The sequence below is a fragment of the Cuculus canorus genome, chromosome 4 (assembly GCF_017976375.1).
Source record: "Cuculus canorus isolate bCucCan1 chromosome 4, bCucCan1.pri, whole genome shotgun sequence".
Classification (NCBI taxonomy): Eukaryota; Metazoa; Chordata; class Aves; order Cuculiformes; family Cuculidae; genus Cuculus; species Cuculus canorus.
Genome location: NC_071404.1, coordinates 28,001,318 through 28,018,571, shown reverse-complemented (window position 1 = coordinate 28,018,571; position 17,254 = coordinate 28,001,318). Strand labels below are relative to the sequence as shown.

The window sequence follows — 17,254 nt, the reverse complement described above, 5'->3', positions numbered from 1 at the left end:
AGAGATGTTTGGGTTATCAGATAAATGTAAGAGCCTTGAGTAAAAGTGACTCTGAGTGTACAGAATCTAAAGTATTATTCATTCCTCCCATGTTTTCTTTACCCTGTTTTTGCTGGGACACAAAACCTTTGTTCTGCTATCATGCAAACCAAATATTTATCATCAGTGTAGAATCAGTATGGTAGGTCAGAAACAGTGTTCCCAATATAAAATAATGGGCTATTTTTCTTTCCTTCTTTTTGATGTCTCTTTTAACTGCTCTATAAAAGGTTCTTTATCACATGGACTAGGTTTGAAAACTTTAGAACATATACAGCCATCCTGTCCCTGTTATAAATGTTTGACCACATGCTCTGTAGCATAATTTTTGAGAAAATTATGTCATGTACCACACGTGAATTGAGTCCTGCTACTCCTGGATTGTTCCTAGTAGATATAGCAATATGCTACTTGTTTGCTTGCCCTGAAGCTTGAAGGTAGTTACCATGAATCATGCTGTCCACATTTGTTCTTGATGTACAAGCAGCACCTTGTGTTAACCATGTAAAGGTATCAGAGTAAACCAGGCACTTCATGTCACAGCAGCTTAATGGATTAGTTATAGCGTGGTTCTTAATGAACTCTTTCTATTCAAGCAAATGTCTTATATACTTCTAAAGGAAGGCAGTCATGGACGAAAGTTAGCTGAACAGTCAATAACTGAAACAAAGCAAAGGGTTATCTTGTACCTTTGGAAGGGAACACTTGCAGTCACTGTAGCAAGGATGTGATGATCTGATGGAAACAGCTTAAAGCTTATCTCATGGTATATTAAGGAAAAAGTACAGTTAGAACTGGGCAATGGTCATTAGGACTTTTACATGCTACTTCTGCTTGTTCAATGAATGACAAGCTCATCAGCTTATTATCTACAAAAATCAATATATGACAACATAGCTGATGCCAAATGGGAGAGTCATGAGAATGATTGCTTCTGCTAATCCTGCTGTAAAAGTTGCCATGGCAGTTCACGGCAGTATTATTGAGCTACCAAGCAGCTACAAAACAATGCAATTTAAAGAGCTGAACAGATGAAGACTGAGTACCCAGGGGAAATAACAGAAAGCTTTACTTCAAGGCTGTGCAAGTTTTGATTCATTAACTGAGTAAAGTATTTCACAGTAATTTAGTATATTTGAAGAAGCCACTACAACTAGACAAGCTGCTTGAGCAGACAGTTATGACTGATGGTGTTCACAGTACTCACACTGGTTCTGTTGTCTATATTTCAACTTTTTACCTGAGGACTGGATTTACTTGGACATATAGATGAGCCTTTTGACTTGGCAGACAGACCTTCAGCCAGGACAAATTCTTGCTAATGCATAAAAGGGGTACACATCTTTCATAACATATATATATATATGTCTTTACTCTTATTTAAGCACTGAGATCAGAATAGAAAATGTAACCCTACCTGTCGGTTTCCGGGATTTGGAATAGCTGTCTGTCATTCTGGAAATAAGGTTTCAAGTGCCTGAGGTGAGTTAAGGGATGAGACAGCTCCCTCCAGTACTGCTAGGGTGAGAGTGACTGAACAAGGCTCTAGTGGAGTCTAACCAGACTTTCTTGCCAGGAGCAGCTCACATGATGATGGTATTGCTCTCTCCGCTAATGTTACTGGTTTTCTTTAGCAACAAAACTGCTCTCTAGACAACAGAAGCTAAATTAGCATCTTGTGGTAAACATTTCTGGCTCTGACGCCACAGAATGGCAGCTCTTACTAAACAAAGTAAAAAATAATCTACAAGACAACAGTTTAAAAGGAAAGAAGGTAAATGATTCACAGGTTGCTGTAACTCTGTAACTTGGTAACCATTTCAAGGCTTTGATGCTCAGAAAAAGGACTAGAATAAAGCTTTATTTTACTAGGCAGAATTTTTTTTCTTAAACTATCAATCCCCTCACTTCTGAAATGATGGATGAAATCATTGATCTTTGTCCAAAAGACTATATAACAGTCTCCAGCAACCAATAAAGACCTTGCAACAAAGAACACTCTAGACATGGGTATGTACGGGTAAGCACTATTGATATGGGAAAGCCCCTTCCAGACCGATTCAGAATAGACGTTTTTCCATGTTTTACCTTAAGAGATGGGCTACTAGCTGTATCTGGGAATGTTTATTTCCTTCCACTGTGAAAGATGTGGCATTTTATGAAATGAAATCATCTTACTTTTTTGACCAGTGTTAGTTGAGTTGCCCCCCTAGCACATGGAGATTAGTCAAAGAATCCAGCTAGCATGTAAGTTGCTTTGATTAAAAAACAGAGTTCAAATTATAGCTTCCCAGCGGCTATGCAAGTGTTGGAATGGAGGAGGAAGTTGCATGCTGGATCTAGCAAAGCTAAGCAGAAGTCCTGTGAGCTGGTGCAATGCAATTAATGCTCTGTGACATCGCCACTGGAAACCGTCACATTCACTCCCCTCCAAATTAGCATTATTTCAGGTGTTGAGACTTTTCAAGATAAGTTCTGGACCTTTCAGAGCAGGTGTTTTGGTGATGGCATTTTCTGTGTTTGGCTTCCCCAGACTGTATCACTTTATAAATGCAGCGATCCTGTTACAGAGTGGTAGAATTGGTTTGGAGTTGGAGTAGATTTGTTGACTATTTTGAAAAGGTCTATGTTCTGTTTTCTCTGCCTCATCTGCACAGTCCTTACCATGTTCCTCCCTGAAAGTACAATAGAGAAACAGGAATTTCTGGAGCTGAAACTTCAAAATGTTACAGGCAATGTGAACAACCTCCTTTCTACCCCATTCTGCCCAGCATATTCATACACAAATCTAACAGTTACACACAGAGAGGAATTGTGTAAACAAGAACTGTATATACATAACAAACCACAGAAAAACCTGAATGTGAAAATGAAAACAGTCTCTGAAGAGGTTGCCCTAATGAAAACTATTAACTAATATACAAAGGAAAAAATCCCCACTCTGGTAAATTACATTGGATGGGCAAGTATCACCATTTTTGGAGTGAAATAAACTGCTTCTTTACCTAAATAAATGTTCCCCTATGGGAAGAAATTATTTTAGATTTTCATATGAGACCAAACATAAGAAAAGTGAGAACAAAATGTCTATGGTGCATACCAATCCCACATGATTTCGTAAAATATTCAAACTTGTAACTGGTTTTCTGTTTTCTTCTAGGAAAAGGCTGTCAAATGAGGCAACTACTACATAGACACATTTTTTTGCTCTTTAAGCCTGCATGTGTATTTGCATTCTTTCCAGCAAGAGAACTGAAATCAAATGCGGTATGTCTCACACCTGCAACTAGGAGACTTAGATGCTATTTTGATAGCTGGATAGGCAATGTCCTTATGTATTTAATGTGAAAAGTTGTGAGTTTTTTTTCCTTTTCTAAGAAAGAGAGTGTTTTCTAGGAGCTCCTTCTTCCCTGTGCCTTTTACTGAACACCACTAGCTTGCAAAGTGAAGCGTCTAACTCTTTTAAATCATTTACCATGAAAAAACACACACCCGTCCATCAGCTGCTACATCTCCAGAAACGCCAGGCTTTCCGAAGACAGCTGTTGACTACACCACGGCAAAGTAGTGAAGCAGAACACAGAACTTCAACCCTGCAGCCGGTATTTCGACTAAGGCAGAGAGCAGTTCTGCAGTGCCACTTGAGGCGTGCAAACGCTACCTCAACAGTGCCAATAACTTTTCCTAGCAACGGCGGGGAGCTCGGCTGTTCGGCTGCCGCTGGGGGGGCAGCGTTCCCCAGCAGCCGAGCTCCCGGCAGGTTCCAGCCCGTCCCCGCGGGACCGGTGCAGCAGGTGGGGCCGCGGAGCTGTGGCGGGGGCGCGGGGGCAGCTGCAGCGCCCCGGCCACTCACCCCGCGGGGCTACTCACCATGTTGACCTCCGAGACCACGTCGATGCTGGCGATCTCTATCCGCATGCCCACATCCACGGGCGGACCTGCGGGGGGAGCGGGAGGCCGCGTTAATCGGCTGGGAGGGGGGCGCCCGGGGAGCCGGGGCAGCGGGGCACCGGCTCACCTCCGAAGTCGGGTCGGAGGCGGATGTCGTAGCCCTGCAGCAGCCCGTCCACCGTGTCCTTCACGTAAGACATGTTGCTGGGCCCGTCGGCGCTGCGGGAAGGAGCACAGGCGGGTCAGGGAAGCTCCCGGGCGGCCCCGCGCCCGCCTGCCCCTGCCGCCCGGCGGCCCTCACCTGCGCGCCGCGCACGCCGCGGCCAGCACCAAGGACAGCGCCCACGGGCCGTCCCGCCTGAGCGCCGCCGCCCCCCCCATCCCGCCCCTCCGCCGCCGCGCGAGGGAAGAGCCGCCGACTGGCAACTTGGTGGGGAGCGGAGTAACGCTGCCCCACAGAGCGGCGCATGCGCGGAGCGGGGCGCCGCGGACCCCACCCGGGGCACACCTCGAGTCCGCCCCAGCCGCCCCGAGCCCAGCGCAGCCACACGGGCAGCGGCAGCCATAGGGAGTGGAGGGGTGGAGAGGCTCCGGCTCAGTGAGGGAGGGGCCGCCACCCACGCGGCGCAAACTTCTCGTCAAGAGAAAAGAATCGTGGAGGGTACACTTCTCTGTGAGCACTCACGCGGGCGGGTTCCGGTGTGCGTGGTGGAGTCAAAGGAAAAGGGCAAATGCAAAAGAAATGACACGTTTTGGTGCAAATAGTGCTTTGTTCAGCTGTGAAGGCATAACTACGATCCATCCATCCCTGCGCTGCTTCTTGAGCAAGTTTGTCACTGGAGCTGTACAGCAGGGTACCCGCTGCAGAATCTGCAGGAGGTTGCAACACATCCTCAGTTGCTGCTTTTCAACTGAAGTAATTGATTTTCTGCTTAGAAGGGGATTTTTCTTATAAAGATGCTACAAATCAACGACCCCTACGAGCAATATTGCACTCTGACTACATACAATGAGTATAAACGGGAGAGGGGCAGATTTAGACTAGACATAAGGAGGAATTTCTTCACCATGAGAGTGGTGAGGCACTGGCACAGGTTGCACAGGGAAGCTGTGGCTGCCCCATCCCTGGAGGTGTTCAGGGTTGGATGGGGCCTTGGGCAGCCTGATCTAGTGGGGGGTGTCCCTGTGCATCGTGGGGAGGTGGGACTAGATGATATTTAGGCTCCCTTCCAACCCAAACTATGCTTTGATTCTGTGATTCTGTGACTCTGTGATTCTATGACTAACTGGAGCCCTGTGAACAAGTGGTGACTTTGCTGGTGCTGCTCTGTTTCCCTGAACAGTACCTCAGCAGAGATAAGATTTATCCCTTTCAAATTCAACCCACCTCATCTGTGCACTATACACTCCTGCATAAAATGACCTAGGGATATGTATTCAATGGTTTTGAGCTCCCTACAGTGTCATGCAGGCTTATTTCTAAGAAGTGGCAGGCTACTGGTGATGCGTTTGTGGCTGAAATATACCACAATATTTGAAAATACAGAAATATCAAATTAGATAGTATTTAACACTGTAATTTTGAACATTTTAGCAATGCAAGTATCTACAAATGTGTGACTCTTGAAAAAGGAGCACGATGTTCTTCCTGAAAGATTACCACAGGAATCTTTCACCCTATCAGCTGCTTCCTGTAACCATTACCGTACAAGTTTGTGAAAATAATTATTTTATCAATAGTGTGTAACAGTGTGATAAATATTTTCAATCGTCTTTGAGGACTTCTACACTGAACATGTCTTTCTTTTCCTCCTATTTTAGTCCTCAGTTGTTGAAAAATGTGTTCTCCTGGCTCAACTCAATGGTACATTAGCACTGCTGTTTGGAAGGAGTTTTTAAAATTTGCTAAATATGATTAGTACATTTTAGTAGTGTCCAATTATAATTGGTCCGGCTTGGGTATGGCACCTTATAAAAAACCCCGCTGCCTGTAGTCTAACAAAAAATATCTTTTTAATCAGAATTGCATCAATAGCCATGATAAAGTTACCTGGTTCCTCTGAAGCACTGAATTGGGATTTTCCATCCTACTGTAGAGTCCCTTCTACTTCTTGATGGTGTGCAGCATTATACCATGTAGATAATTTTAGCTTTGTCATAAGCCATGGGAAGGTCAGATATGCCTGTATGAAAGGCAGACTGCTGCTGTCTAAGGCTTGCCAAAATCCATCTTAAGGCGTAAGTGCAGGGATTTATTCTATATGAATTCCTCATTCTCTGTACATTTCAAGACAGCTTCAGTTCAGACTAGCTGTAGTCCAGTTCCTGTACTGAATGCCCAGTAGTGGCTGAAATGTTCTAGGTGCATGTCTGGAGCTTATTATCTGGTTGGAAAAGGCATCAGCTAAGCCGGCCCTGCAAGTCTCCTGTTAGTGATGCCTCAGCCCAACAAGAGCACTTCCAGGAAGGCTAGGAATGTTCTCCATGGTAAGGTGGTTGCTCTGAGAGCTCTCCCAGCTGAGCTGTCCTGGCTTCTGCAGACCAGTGTTGAGGTTCCTCCATTGAGCATCCCAAAAACAAGACTACTGAACCATTGACTGTTTCCCAAGGGTGGCATACTATGGAAATTCAAATCCATTTTGTTCAGCTTGACCACTGGGAACATATGGGCTCTAATTCAGGATCTTGAAACAACTGCAGATATCCTGCTGTGTGGAGATAGTACTGAAAAAATCCCTCAGTAGCTGGAGCTAGAGAACAGAGGTTTACATGGTACCACACAAAGGAGGAGCTGCATGGTGTGACATTACTATAGCAGGGGTGGTGAGGATACTTTTTGTCCCATGGGATGGATGATGACCTGTCTGGGTCATCTGGGACCTGTCTTCCATTGCTTCCAGGACTGAAAAAGGTAAATTATTAACAGCAAGACTTCCACTCTCCCACATGTTCCTAACTTAAATGCTCAACAGTTTTATCTGAAGTTTCAGAACTTGAAGTTCTGCTTTCTTTGAAGAAAATCTGTTTCTAGAAAAATATAGCATGCTTTTCAGGGACACGAATGCAGAAGAATCGTGTAATTTTGATAAATATACCCCTTCTTGCTTTTGGAAGTTTTTTAACAACCCCTTTTACAAAGAAACATTGGCATTCAAAATGAGTAACCATGGCAAAGAGGATAACTTTCAAAGCCCAGATATTATCACTATTGTTCACAAACATTTTCTAAAAGTTTTTACAGGTGGCCAGACTTCTGGTGCTCTGATTTTCTAATGTGGTTCAAACTGCTTCTTCTGCAGTCAATAAACTTGATTCAAAATACAGCAGTGTGTCCTTCCATCCATTCCAGTGGGTTTTGCTCATTCACAGGCTGAATGAAACCTGGTGGGTGCCCAACATGTCTTTTAAGCATCTTGGAATTTGGTGAGCACACCAGAATTTGGGCACATTAGTAGATGTGCTGGTTTGCATTTTTGGAAATCAGGCTCTTTAGTGCCTTAAAACCTAGGAGGTGAATCTGGAGACTTTTGGCATGAGTTTGCAATATTTTTAAAGAAAAACAGTCTTCTGTGGTGTCTTAAATTTCTTCTTTTATAGTCTTTTCTTATGATTATTTTCTTATATTTGTTCTTTTATAATCTCTTTTCTTTACCTTATGTTAATGATAATGCCAAGTTCATTTGCCACACATTTTTATGCAGAGTTTTATTTATAGGTTCTAAGAGATAGGCATACATCTTGTCAATAAGATTTTTTAAAAATATTTTCTGGACTGTGTTAATGAAAGCAGACCTTTTGGGTATGGAATAGTTTAATCTTGATTAAGCATCTATAAACACATATAAACAATTGAAATCCACTAGTTCTAACGCAGTAGCCATAATTTGGTTTTTTTTTTTTTCATATTCTAAGACGTGTCAAATGAAGCAAGACAAATAATATAATAGAATCATAAAATAGTTTGGGTTGGAAGGAACCTTCAAGATTGTCCAGTTCCACCCCCCTGCCATGGCCAGAGACACCTTCCGCTATATCAGGTTGCTCAAAGCCTCATCCAGTGTGGTCTTGAACCCCTCCAGGGACAGGGCTTCCACAACTTCTCCGGCAACCTGTTCCAGTGTCTCACCACCCTCACAGTAAAAAAATTCTTCTAAATATCTAATCTAAATCTCCCCTCTTTTCAGCTTAAAATTGTTACCCTTCATCCTATCACTGCACTCCCTGAAAAAAAATTCCTCCTCATCTCTCCTCTAGGACCCCCTTAAGTACTGGAAGGCTGCTATAAAGTCTCCTTATATAATTGCAAAGCATGATTTGTAAAACTATCCTGGGCCAGTTCATTTTTCACTGTCATTATGCATAAACTTTCAGGAGGGAACCTTTTTTCTTACACAAAGAAATGTTTCTGGTTTATTAAAGGTCTTTTTTGCTATGCTCATTTTCCTTTGGAATCAGAAGATGCACATAGTACAAAGATAATGTCCTGCTCAGACAATGTTGGCTAATTAAAAAGAATACAAGATCATTGAAAAAAAGATAATTTCTTCTTGTTTTCCACTGTATAAGAGCTGCAGGAATGAAGACTACAACTTTTAATGAAACTAGGGAAAAAAAATTGGAAAACTGGTGACTTTTCTTAACTCCCTCTGAGTGGACTCTCTATTGATACTTTTTGTCCTCTTAAATGTAGAATGAGGAAAAGTGTATCTTTGTGATTATGCTCAACACAGAGAACTGTATGCCTCACATTGTGCACTTTATATGTGGAGGTGGTGACTGAAAATGCTAACATTTCTAATACTGACTGGTTTGAGTAATTTGGAATAGAGACTTGCAGACCCAGGATACTTGTAATCTTAGTGTCCAGCTCAACTTTCAATTTTCCAGTCAGTGGAGCGAACTGTTGTGGGAGCAGGTACACTGTGCACAGGCCAGAAAAAGAACTGGTGTAAAGTGTGAAAGCAGCAGCATTGATTAGCAAAATTGCTTTACAGAGTAACAGTGTGCCCAGGAAACAGATTGAGAAACTGAGCTCAGGATCTTTGGGTTATTCATTGTCAGATATCTGTGCCCTACTGGTTACTTGGGTGTAAAGCTGGTCAGACTATATACAGACCAGGTGAAATAAATAGGAGAATTAGGATGGCTATAAATTTTTCCTTACTTGGCACTGAGCAGGTGACATTTTGTAGTAACTATACTGATAAGGTATATTCAAAATTCTAGATCAAATTTTCAAATTTGTAAAAATTAAGCTAAATGATTGGGTTTGAGAACTATGAAATGAAACTTAGGAACTCTTAAATTACTATATTTGCAGGCAAAAACCAAACCCTGTTTATATTTATACTTAGAGGAAAGAGGCAGGTAATAAAACAGGTGACATATTTCATCTGCTTAGTGATAAAGCTATTGCCATTTTATACCCACAGTAATTCCTTGACTGAAATGCAAGTTACAAGCAGTCTTCTTGAATGGCAGAAATGGCAAGCTGGAGGTACTTTTTATGTGCTTTGGAGATTTCAGTGCAGTGGAAAAGCTGCACAAATGATTGAGAAGAGCTGCAGAGTGACACACTGAAGATTTTATCCTGGGATTTGTAGACAGTGTGCTGCTGCCCTGCCCTGAGGAGCCACAATATGCCACATTTTTATTTCTCTTTTTGTATGCTATTAAGTTCAATTAAGATCTTCTTAGTGGAGGTTCAACTTTCTTTTAAGAGGTGGTATAACACTTAGGACACTGCCTTTAAAGAATAAATAGAATTAAGAGGATATATAGAATTATAGAATAAAAGAAGAGCTACAGTATTCTTTCTGTCCTATAATGCCTACAGCCAGAATAATTTAGTAATTCTTTAATTATGTCAGATAAACATCTGTAACACTCATTTGAAATCTCTCTTTCTATCTCCCAGCCTTGTGTTTATAGCGCTCATCCAACATCCTTTCTTAACTTTACAGAACTTGCTTCATCTTGAGGTGCAGGAGTCCAGCCCTGCATGCCTAATTGAGAGAAATCCCTCTGTCGGTACATTTTCTTTGCCCTCCCCCCCCCGCCCCCCAATGCCTGTGGGAAACATCTCTGCTGACTTTCTGAGTCTTTCATCCCAGGTGTGGGAGACTCACAAGCTCCTTCTCCCCCTGATGCTAACTCAAGAGAAGTAGTAGAGGCTGAAGATTAAGGCCTTTGTGCTAGATGCTATCAGTACTATCAAAAAAGACAGTCTGGTTTTCAGAGAACAAACTGTCCAGGATGAATTGGAGGCAGCAGTTATCTGCAGCATATATCTGTATGCTTTTGCATTGTGTAATGGCCTCGGTAGGCACATTAAGTACAAGTAGCCAGTAGTCTTAAGTGTCACTGAAAAAAGGAAGGCAGTTGTAGACAGCACTGCAGAACCTGGTTTTAAGGGGATATTTAAATAACAGAGGCATATGAAGTGTGAAATTGTTATGATTCCTGTTAAAAGGTATTCCAATTACTTACTTTTACACAGTTCCTAGAAACTGGGATTTGTCAGTGCTGGTGAGATGTCAGAATCAGGGCAGAAAGAATTAATAACTGATGTATTATTGCGCAGGAATTGATATATACATATATATGTATATATACCTTACATATATACATATATATACATATATACATATACCTTACAATTGTAAACAGCTTCCTTGATTTTAACAGTCTGATGCATACAGTGGCAAGCTGCAAGTGTATTTGTAGGATTGAGACCTTTTCTTCTATGTTTTCTAGGCCTGGTCTTGTCTTTATTTGTATGAGGTTTTATTTGGTGTAAGAAATTAAACATTGTTACTAGAATGGCTGAAAAATATTTTTTTCTGAGAAACAGAGTTCATTTTCTCCAGCTTTGCCTTTTCACTGTTTTCTGAAGCAGCTCACTGCAAAACCCTATTTGAATTGTCAGGTAAAATAAATCCTTTAAAAACAATGACTATAGAAATATGAGTAGTATTCTCATCTCAGAAGTATTTTACCACACTGAGCCACTAGAATGCAATGTGTCTCTCCTGTCACAGTGATGTTCTTGCTATGTACACTTACAAATCTGTGATTGATGTAAATAAGAGCCTGTCTTGTTTGCTCCTAGCAATAAAGAAGCAGAATGGCTGATTTCAGTCACACAAACAACTTTTGCAGGGATATTTTCACGTAAGTGTGTTGATCAAAACACTCATTCTTCAGGAAGAAGAAAGAAAATGAACAAAATGAACTTTTTTTTTAAAAAAAAGATAAATATCTGCATTATTCTCTCTGAAGAAATTTAGAATTGAAAGATACTCCTTCCAAAGCCCTGAGCAACCCTCTCTGTCTTTGAGGTTAGGGAAGCTCAGAGCAGAAGCTGAACTTGGCTCTGCAGTTGAGCAGGAGGTAGGCTAGATAACTTCCCCTTCAAAGTTCAAGGATTTTGTAATCTTTTGTTACTCTAAAGGGTGGTGACATCACATTTTGCCTCTACTTATGGTCTGCAGTTCTTACATGGAGACTGTAGTTCCAGTTCCTTTGTTAATCCACAGTGGCCCCCGCTTATTTGCTATGTTATATTACAGGGGAGATCGAAGGTCCTAACTAGATATTTTCTCAAAACTAGTTCTACCTTAAAAATTTTGGGGTTTTGACTTAAGTCTGATTTGGGTTGAAAACTGGTGCTGAACCAGTGCTGAATGGGCCTTTTCCGTTGGCCAGTAATTCCACTTTTAAAATTAGGTCTACCTGGAAGTATCCTTAGTCCATTGTAGACCAGCCTTCAAATCACATACTCCTCTGACAGCCAAGTTCAGTAACAATCTAAACAGACGTTTTCGTTGAGATTGTGTAGTACTTGTTTATTAAGAGGTTGTACCTATATATGGTAGTACCCTAAAAAGTGAAAGCTAGAGCAGAGCCAAGGATGCTCTCTGCAAACAGAAAGTGATCTTTATCCTCTTGCCCTTGCAGCTACCTCACGAAAGCTAGGCATTTTGTATTTCCACTCATTACCAAGGCTGTCTGCTGCCTCCAAGGATAAAGGTGACAAGAATGAAAATTTGCATTATAATGCAAGAATATCTTTACAAGATATTCCACCTCTACCATTTAAAAGTGAATACTAGAAAAAATAGCAAAATACAACAATAAAAGCTTCCAGACTGAAAACATGGGCTGATTTCTTTGATCATGGCAAATTCCTGTGAATTCCTGTGATTAGATTTACAGCCATGAAAATGACAGCATTAGATATATAGCAGCATGTATAGTCATACCTACGCAGGGAGAAAACAAAGTGGGCATGTTTTTAACAAATGCAATAGTCCTACACAACAGCTGCTTGCGCACTCCTTCCTTGTCTCAGGAGCACATTTGATGAGTGAGATAGATGCTTCTTGCTTGCTGGAATAAAGAGCACATGTGAATCTCTTCAGCTGGGAGTCACTTTGTCAACAGAGAGGTGTAAGACAACAAGCAATTTTACTTATCTCTTCAACTGATGCAGGGGAGCAGGTCTAAAATCCATGATTTATACATATCATGTAGGTTGGCAGCAGTCACTGGAAGAAGTCCATAAACTGAGAAATAGATTATACCCTGTCATTTGTGTTGTTTTAGCTAGTTGAAAAAGAATCCTCAAATAAAGGCTAAAATAAGTGCAAAAAGAAAAAAAAAAAAAAAAAGAAGAAATTGAACAAAAAGAAAGAGAACTGGCAAAGATGTGAGATAGACATTCCTCAGCCAGACCACAAAACTGGGATGCTACTAATCATGTAACCCCTGTTGATATCTCTCCCCATTGCAGTGTTGGGCATATGGGCACAGAGAAGGTTTCCCAGGGATAACTGCTCTGAGAAGAGGCGCATAGTAGGGATGGGAGAGCAACAGTGGTTATTGGTTTATTGACTGTTCATGCATTTTGGAAAAGACTGAGATGTTCATGTCTGCCTTCAATCTACCTCAGAGTGCAAAACCATCCCAAGTCCTCTTTTAGGGCAATCAGCAGGACTTGAATGCTCACGGAAGGTCTAGGACAACTTTTAGCATCCAACTGTCTGTGGCCAACTCTTTATGGAACAGCTATAGATGGCCAGCTCTCCGTGGGGACAACTTTGTGTGGCGAGGGCCTAACCCGAGCCCTGCCCATGTAGATCTGTTCCTGCAGAGAGTTGTTTAGTAGAGACTTGTCTGCCATGGAGACAACTGCCTGTTTGTCAGACAGAGAACTGAGGAACTAGAACATTTGTATAAGTTAAAAAAAATGACGAGACTGGAGGAAAAGGAGGTATTATAAATATTAGAGAAACGCCACAGTAAATCACGAACTCAGAGTGAAAAATGCTTTCTGATTCTTATCCAGAATTCCCAGAGTGAGTGACAGGTTTTTAGTTTCCTTCGTTGAGTTTTGGAACAGAACTTAAATGATCCTGGCGTCTAAATCATACATAAGTGAGGATAGATTGGTACTTCATCGTTTTTGGCTGTGAGCTGAACCATACAACAGGGAAAAGAACATGTATTGCTCTGGAGTAATAAGACAGGGAAACTACAGATGGTTTTCCATGAGATAAGAAAGACCGTTCATGACTGCAGACCTCATCCATCCTGTTAAAACTATTCATCTTGTGAAGTCTGCCTCCTGGAATTGTGTATTTGTCTCATATATAGCTTTCTTTTTGTCCCCTGGGGTTTTGGATCCATTTATTTTCACTATCAGCTGCGGAAGTCTCATTTTTCATGTCTAAGTGGGCTAAAACGTCAGGGAGATGACTGCCAAGGCCTGTTCCTGTAGAGAGCGTATTGGATTAGAGAGAGTTTTTTTTGTCAGTTAATGTTAATCTCATGTATTCTGACGTATACGTCCAGCAGAGGAATATTTAGAAAGCTGATTATGTATCAAACATCCAAAATGAGACACAAAGTTGACAAAATGTCTAAACTAATAAGTACATGAGTATTGGTTAAATACTGACCTCTTTGATAATAATACTAAGTATTTAAATACTTTACATTTTTAAGTTACCGTGCACATTTGAACTAATTAATACTTCAAATATTCCTGCAACATATGTAAGTCTCCTCCACAATTTACAGAGTAGGAAAATAAGACATGAGGCTCTGGGGATCAAAATTTTAAATGCAGATTTGGGTACTTGCTGTCCACAAGATCTGGGTCACTTGTATATAATAAAGTGCTTCAAACATGTTTATGCACTTAACATCATCTACTCCTGTTGGGAAGACTTGGTCTAAATAGCTAATCCAAGGTCACAGAAATCAGTGGCAGAGCTGGGAAAGGAACTGCAAGTTCCATCTTCTTTAGATGTAAAAAACAACTGAGCCATAAAATTATTTCTAAGTATATTATGCTTTGTGGATTTTATAATTACTATAATGAACTGATTTTATTTCATTTTGTGCTATTCTTGAAAATTCAATGCAGTGCATAAGACAAGGGGAGCTGCAGTTGCACTGGATCAACTCCATGGTGTATCCAGACCAGCACCTTGTGTGACTGTGGCCAAGAGGTTAATACTTCTATTGATGCAAAATACTTTAGAGTGGACTCATCTACTTGCGGTACTTTCTTCTGAGGTTTCTTCTGATCTGTTGATCTATACACTCAGGTAAAGCAAAAGGATATTGTACTTCATTAACAATTACTGTACTTCTTTTACTCGGTGTAAGAGCAGGTTATTCTTCCTTCATAAGAAGTATTCCAAGAAGACTGAAAAGGGTGAGGATCTCCTCAGAGGTCCTGAGTGATCTGATCTAACTTTGAGGTTAGCTGTGCTTTAAGCAGGAGATTGGACCAATGACTTCCAAAACCTCCTTCCAAGCTGAAATACACTGCACAGTTTCCTTTTGCTGAAACGATTGGGTGGAAAGGAGAAGAGAATGCACAGTGGAGAGCATGGACTGTATGGGAGGATAGCTAGCTCCCCATCTAGCTGCAGAATGGGATTATCTTCCTCTTGCTTACCACAGAGAACCTAAGGCCCTTGCTAGGTTATCACTTGTAAGATATCTCTCTGCATAACTAGTGAAGTAGATCTGAGAGCTAGTTGTTAAAAGTGGTTAACAAGGTACCTTATTTTTCAAAATGGTCTAAACTGCCATTGCTGTCAGTGGGAGGGAACAGTACACTACGATCCCCAAGCAGTTGTCAGCTATATTCAAGTATGCCTATAACTAGTTGAAGAAATGCTGGAATACCATTAGATACTTCTTAATTTTCTCTCTTTCACCTGCTCATTTTGTCAGTGTTTTCTGGGCCTGATGCCTCTGTATCAATGCCTGTAAGAGAAAACCAGCCCTCTTGTGCTGCCTGTTGCTGCTACAGCGCCCTTTCCTTTCTGGTAACAGTATGAAAATTCCTCTCAGTAACTCTTTTGAGGTGTGAGTAATGCCACTCCATGCAACAACCACCAGATGGTAATGAAGAGCAGGCTGGTTGTATGTCTTCTATAGATTAAGTATATTACCACAATGGCAAATTTTGCCTTTGCAAGCGGGGGCTTACAAGAGCTGTAAATGCCAATTTTCTCAACTGTTTACAGACCCCTGGGCCACTGCAAAAGTCTGCTTGGCAGCTCTATTTGCATAAAAAATCGTACTGTTTGGTTTTACACTACACCATTTCAAAGGGAATATTTTCTACCTAAAATGTGAATGCTGATATTATTATTTAGTACAGAGATGTTATCTTTGTAATGAAAGTTTTGACTATAGTTTGTGTACAACTATACAACTTATCTCTTTTAAGAAGGTAGGTGCAGAACACCTTTAGATGCCTGTATGCCTTGCTCCTTCTGGAGCCATATTTCTTAAACCGTCATGATATAAAGGATGTGCCTCTTTCAAGGTAGAAAGGAAAGTCTTACTGTTAATGTGTGTACTTGACATCAACAAAGGGAGCAGTGATGGAAAGCGAACGAAACCAAAGCAAAGTGTCTCTGCTTTACTGAACATCATTGTCAGTGCAGAGGTGGTACTGAGCATGGCTCAGTGAGTCCCCGCGCAGCAATATGAGAGAAGAGCAGCATAAACAGAGCCTCATCAGTACAGCTAGTTCCAGACTTAAGAAGCAGAAGTCAGTCCCACAGGGGTCATGAAATTCAGAAATCTCAGATTTCCTGATCTGCCTGCAGGATTTGGGGTTCTTTTTCCGGTACCTTGTAAAACACATAGGTCAAATTTTCATTCTTTTTCTCCCCCATTGTAAAATCCAGAGATTTTGCAACTCTCCTGCTCTCTCTTTTGAAGAAAAATAAGTCTCCTCTTGCCTCTAAGACACCTGGGCAAACCAAGACCCATGAAGGCAGGGAGAAAATCACTAGGGCAGACACAAATGGCTTCAGTGTGTGTCAGGACCCAGACCTATGGCTCCCATGGTATTCTTTAACTCAATCCCCAGGCATCTGCTCATGACTCATACACTTCTGGGATTAATAGAGTGTAATGACTGGGAACATGAAGCCTTCCAGGGAGGCAGTTTGTTGGTGCTTCTGCTCTCTTGTTCCTTCTGGGAGCAGGGGCAAGCAGCAGGATGCAGCTGTCTTAAACCTAGGTAGGAGAATGAGAGCCTCTGCCTGAAAGCAGGAACCTGAGGGAGGCTGCAAGCAGGAGCACTCACCCTTCCTCCCCTCTCCTTTTGAGCCATGGCAGTCCCTATGAGCGGCCCCTTGCCTCAGCCCCCTGCTCTTCTCTCTGCCCTGCCTGCCACCTTGGAAAGGTGCAGAAGGTTTGCTAATGTTGCTTGGGGCAACGAACAACTTTGACACAGTTTGCATTAAACTTGTCAGCCCTGAAAAGGGAAGGCAGGTACAGGGTGGTGGCTTCTCAGGTTCCCCCTGCAACCCTGGCTGCCTTAACCTCGATGAAAAAGAAAGAGCCTTGCACTGCTTTTAGAAGAAAAAAAAATAAAATTAAAAAATCTGTTTTCCTTGGTTAAGAGATCTTCTTAGCATCTTTTTTGGGGATGCCCATTTTAGATACAGAAATTGGGAGATCTGCATTATTCCCCACTCTGCCACAGAGGAGGTGACTGTGACATGCCCTAATGATTCCTGCACATCTAGGCTCTTGCTGCAGGTGTGATCTGGGTCAGTGATGTGCCCAATTATATGTGTGTGTGTGGCAGGGAAGCAGTAGGTTTAGATGAGAAATGAGAGATGAAAACATAGGAATTCTCTAATGCTTTCTTGCTGAGAACACTTTTTGTGCCTCAAATTGGCAGTTCCTGCAGTGAGTGCTTCCACAAACACATTTCCATTGCAGTGTGTAGAGTAGAGGTCTCCTTAAATATGAAGCTCACAGTTTACCTCCTTAAACA

At 41.6% G+C, this 17,254-nt stretch overlaps 1 protein-coding gene across 5 annotated transcripts in view; it reads right to left on the bottom strand.

Annotated features, from left to right (window-relative positions):
* The window catches only part of GABRB1 (gamma-aminobutyric acid type A receptor subunit beta1), a 118,922-nt gene extending 114,448 nt beyond the window's left edge, over positions 1 to 4,474 (bottom strand). For 4 of the 5 annotated variants that reach the window (XM_054065050.1, XM_054065049.1, XM_054065052.1 and 1 more), the window contains exons 1-3: positions 4,232 to 4,336; positions 4,058 to 4,149; positions 3,910 to 3,977 (exon numbers count right to left, since the gene is read on the bottom strand). In XM_054065050.1, the coding sequence (XP_053921025.1) occupies positions 3,910 to 3,977; positions 4,058 to 4,149; positions 4,232 to 4,311 (240 nt within the window). In that variant the 5' untranslated portion in view covers positions 4,312 to 4,336. Of the gene's footprint in view, positions 1 to 3,909; positions 3,978 to 4,057; positions 4,150 to 4,231; positions 4,337 to 4,438 lie in introns of those variants that run through there. The other variant, XM_054065051.1, reaches the window with a different exon arrangement.
* Positions 4,475 to 17,254: the final 12,780 nt, after the last annotated feature.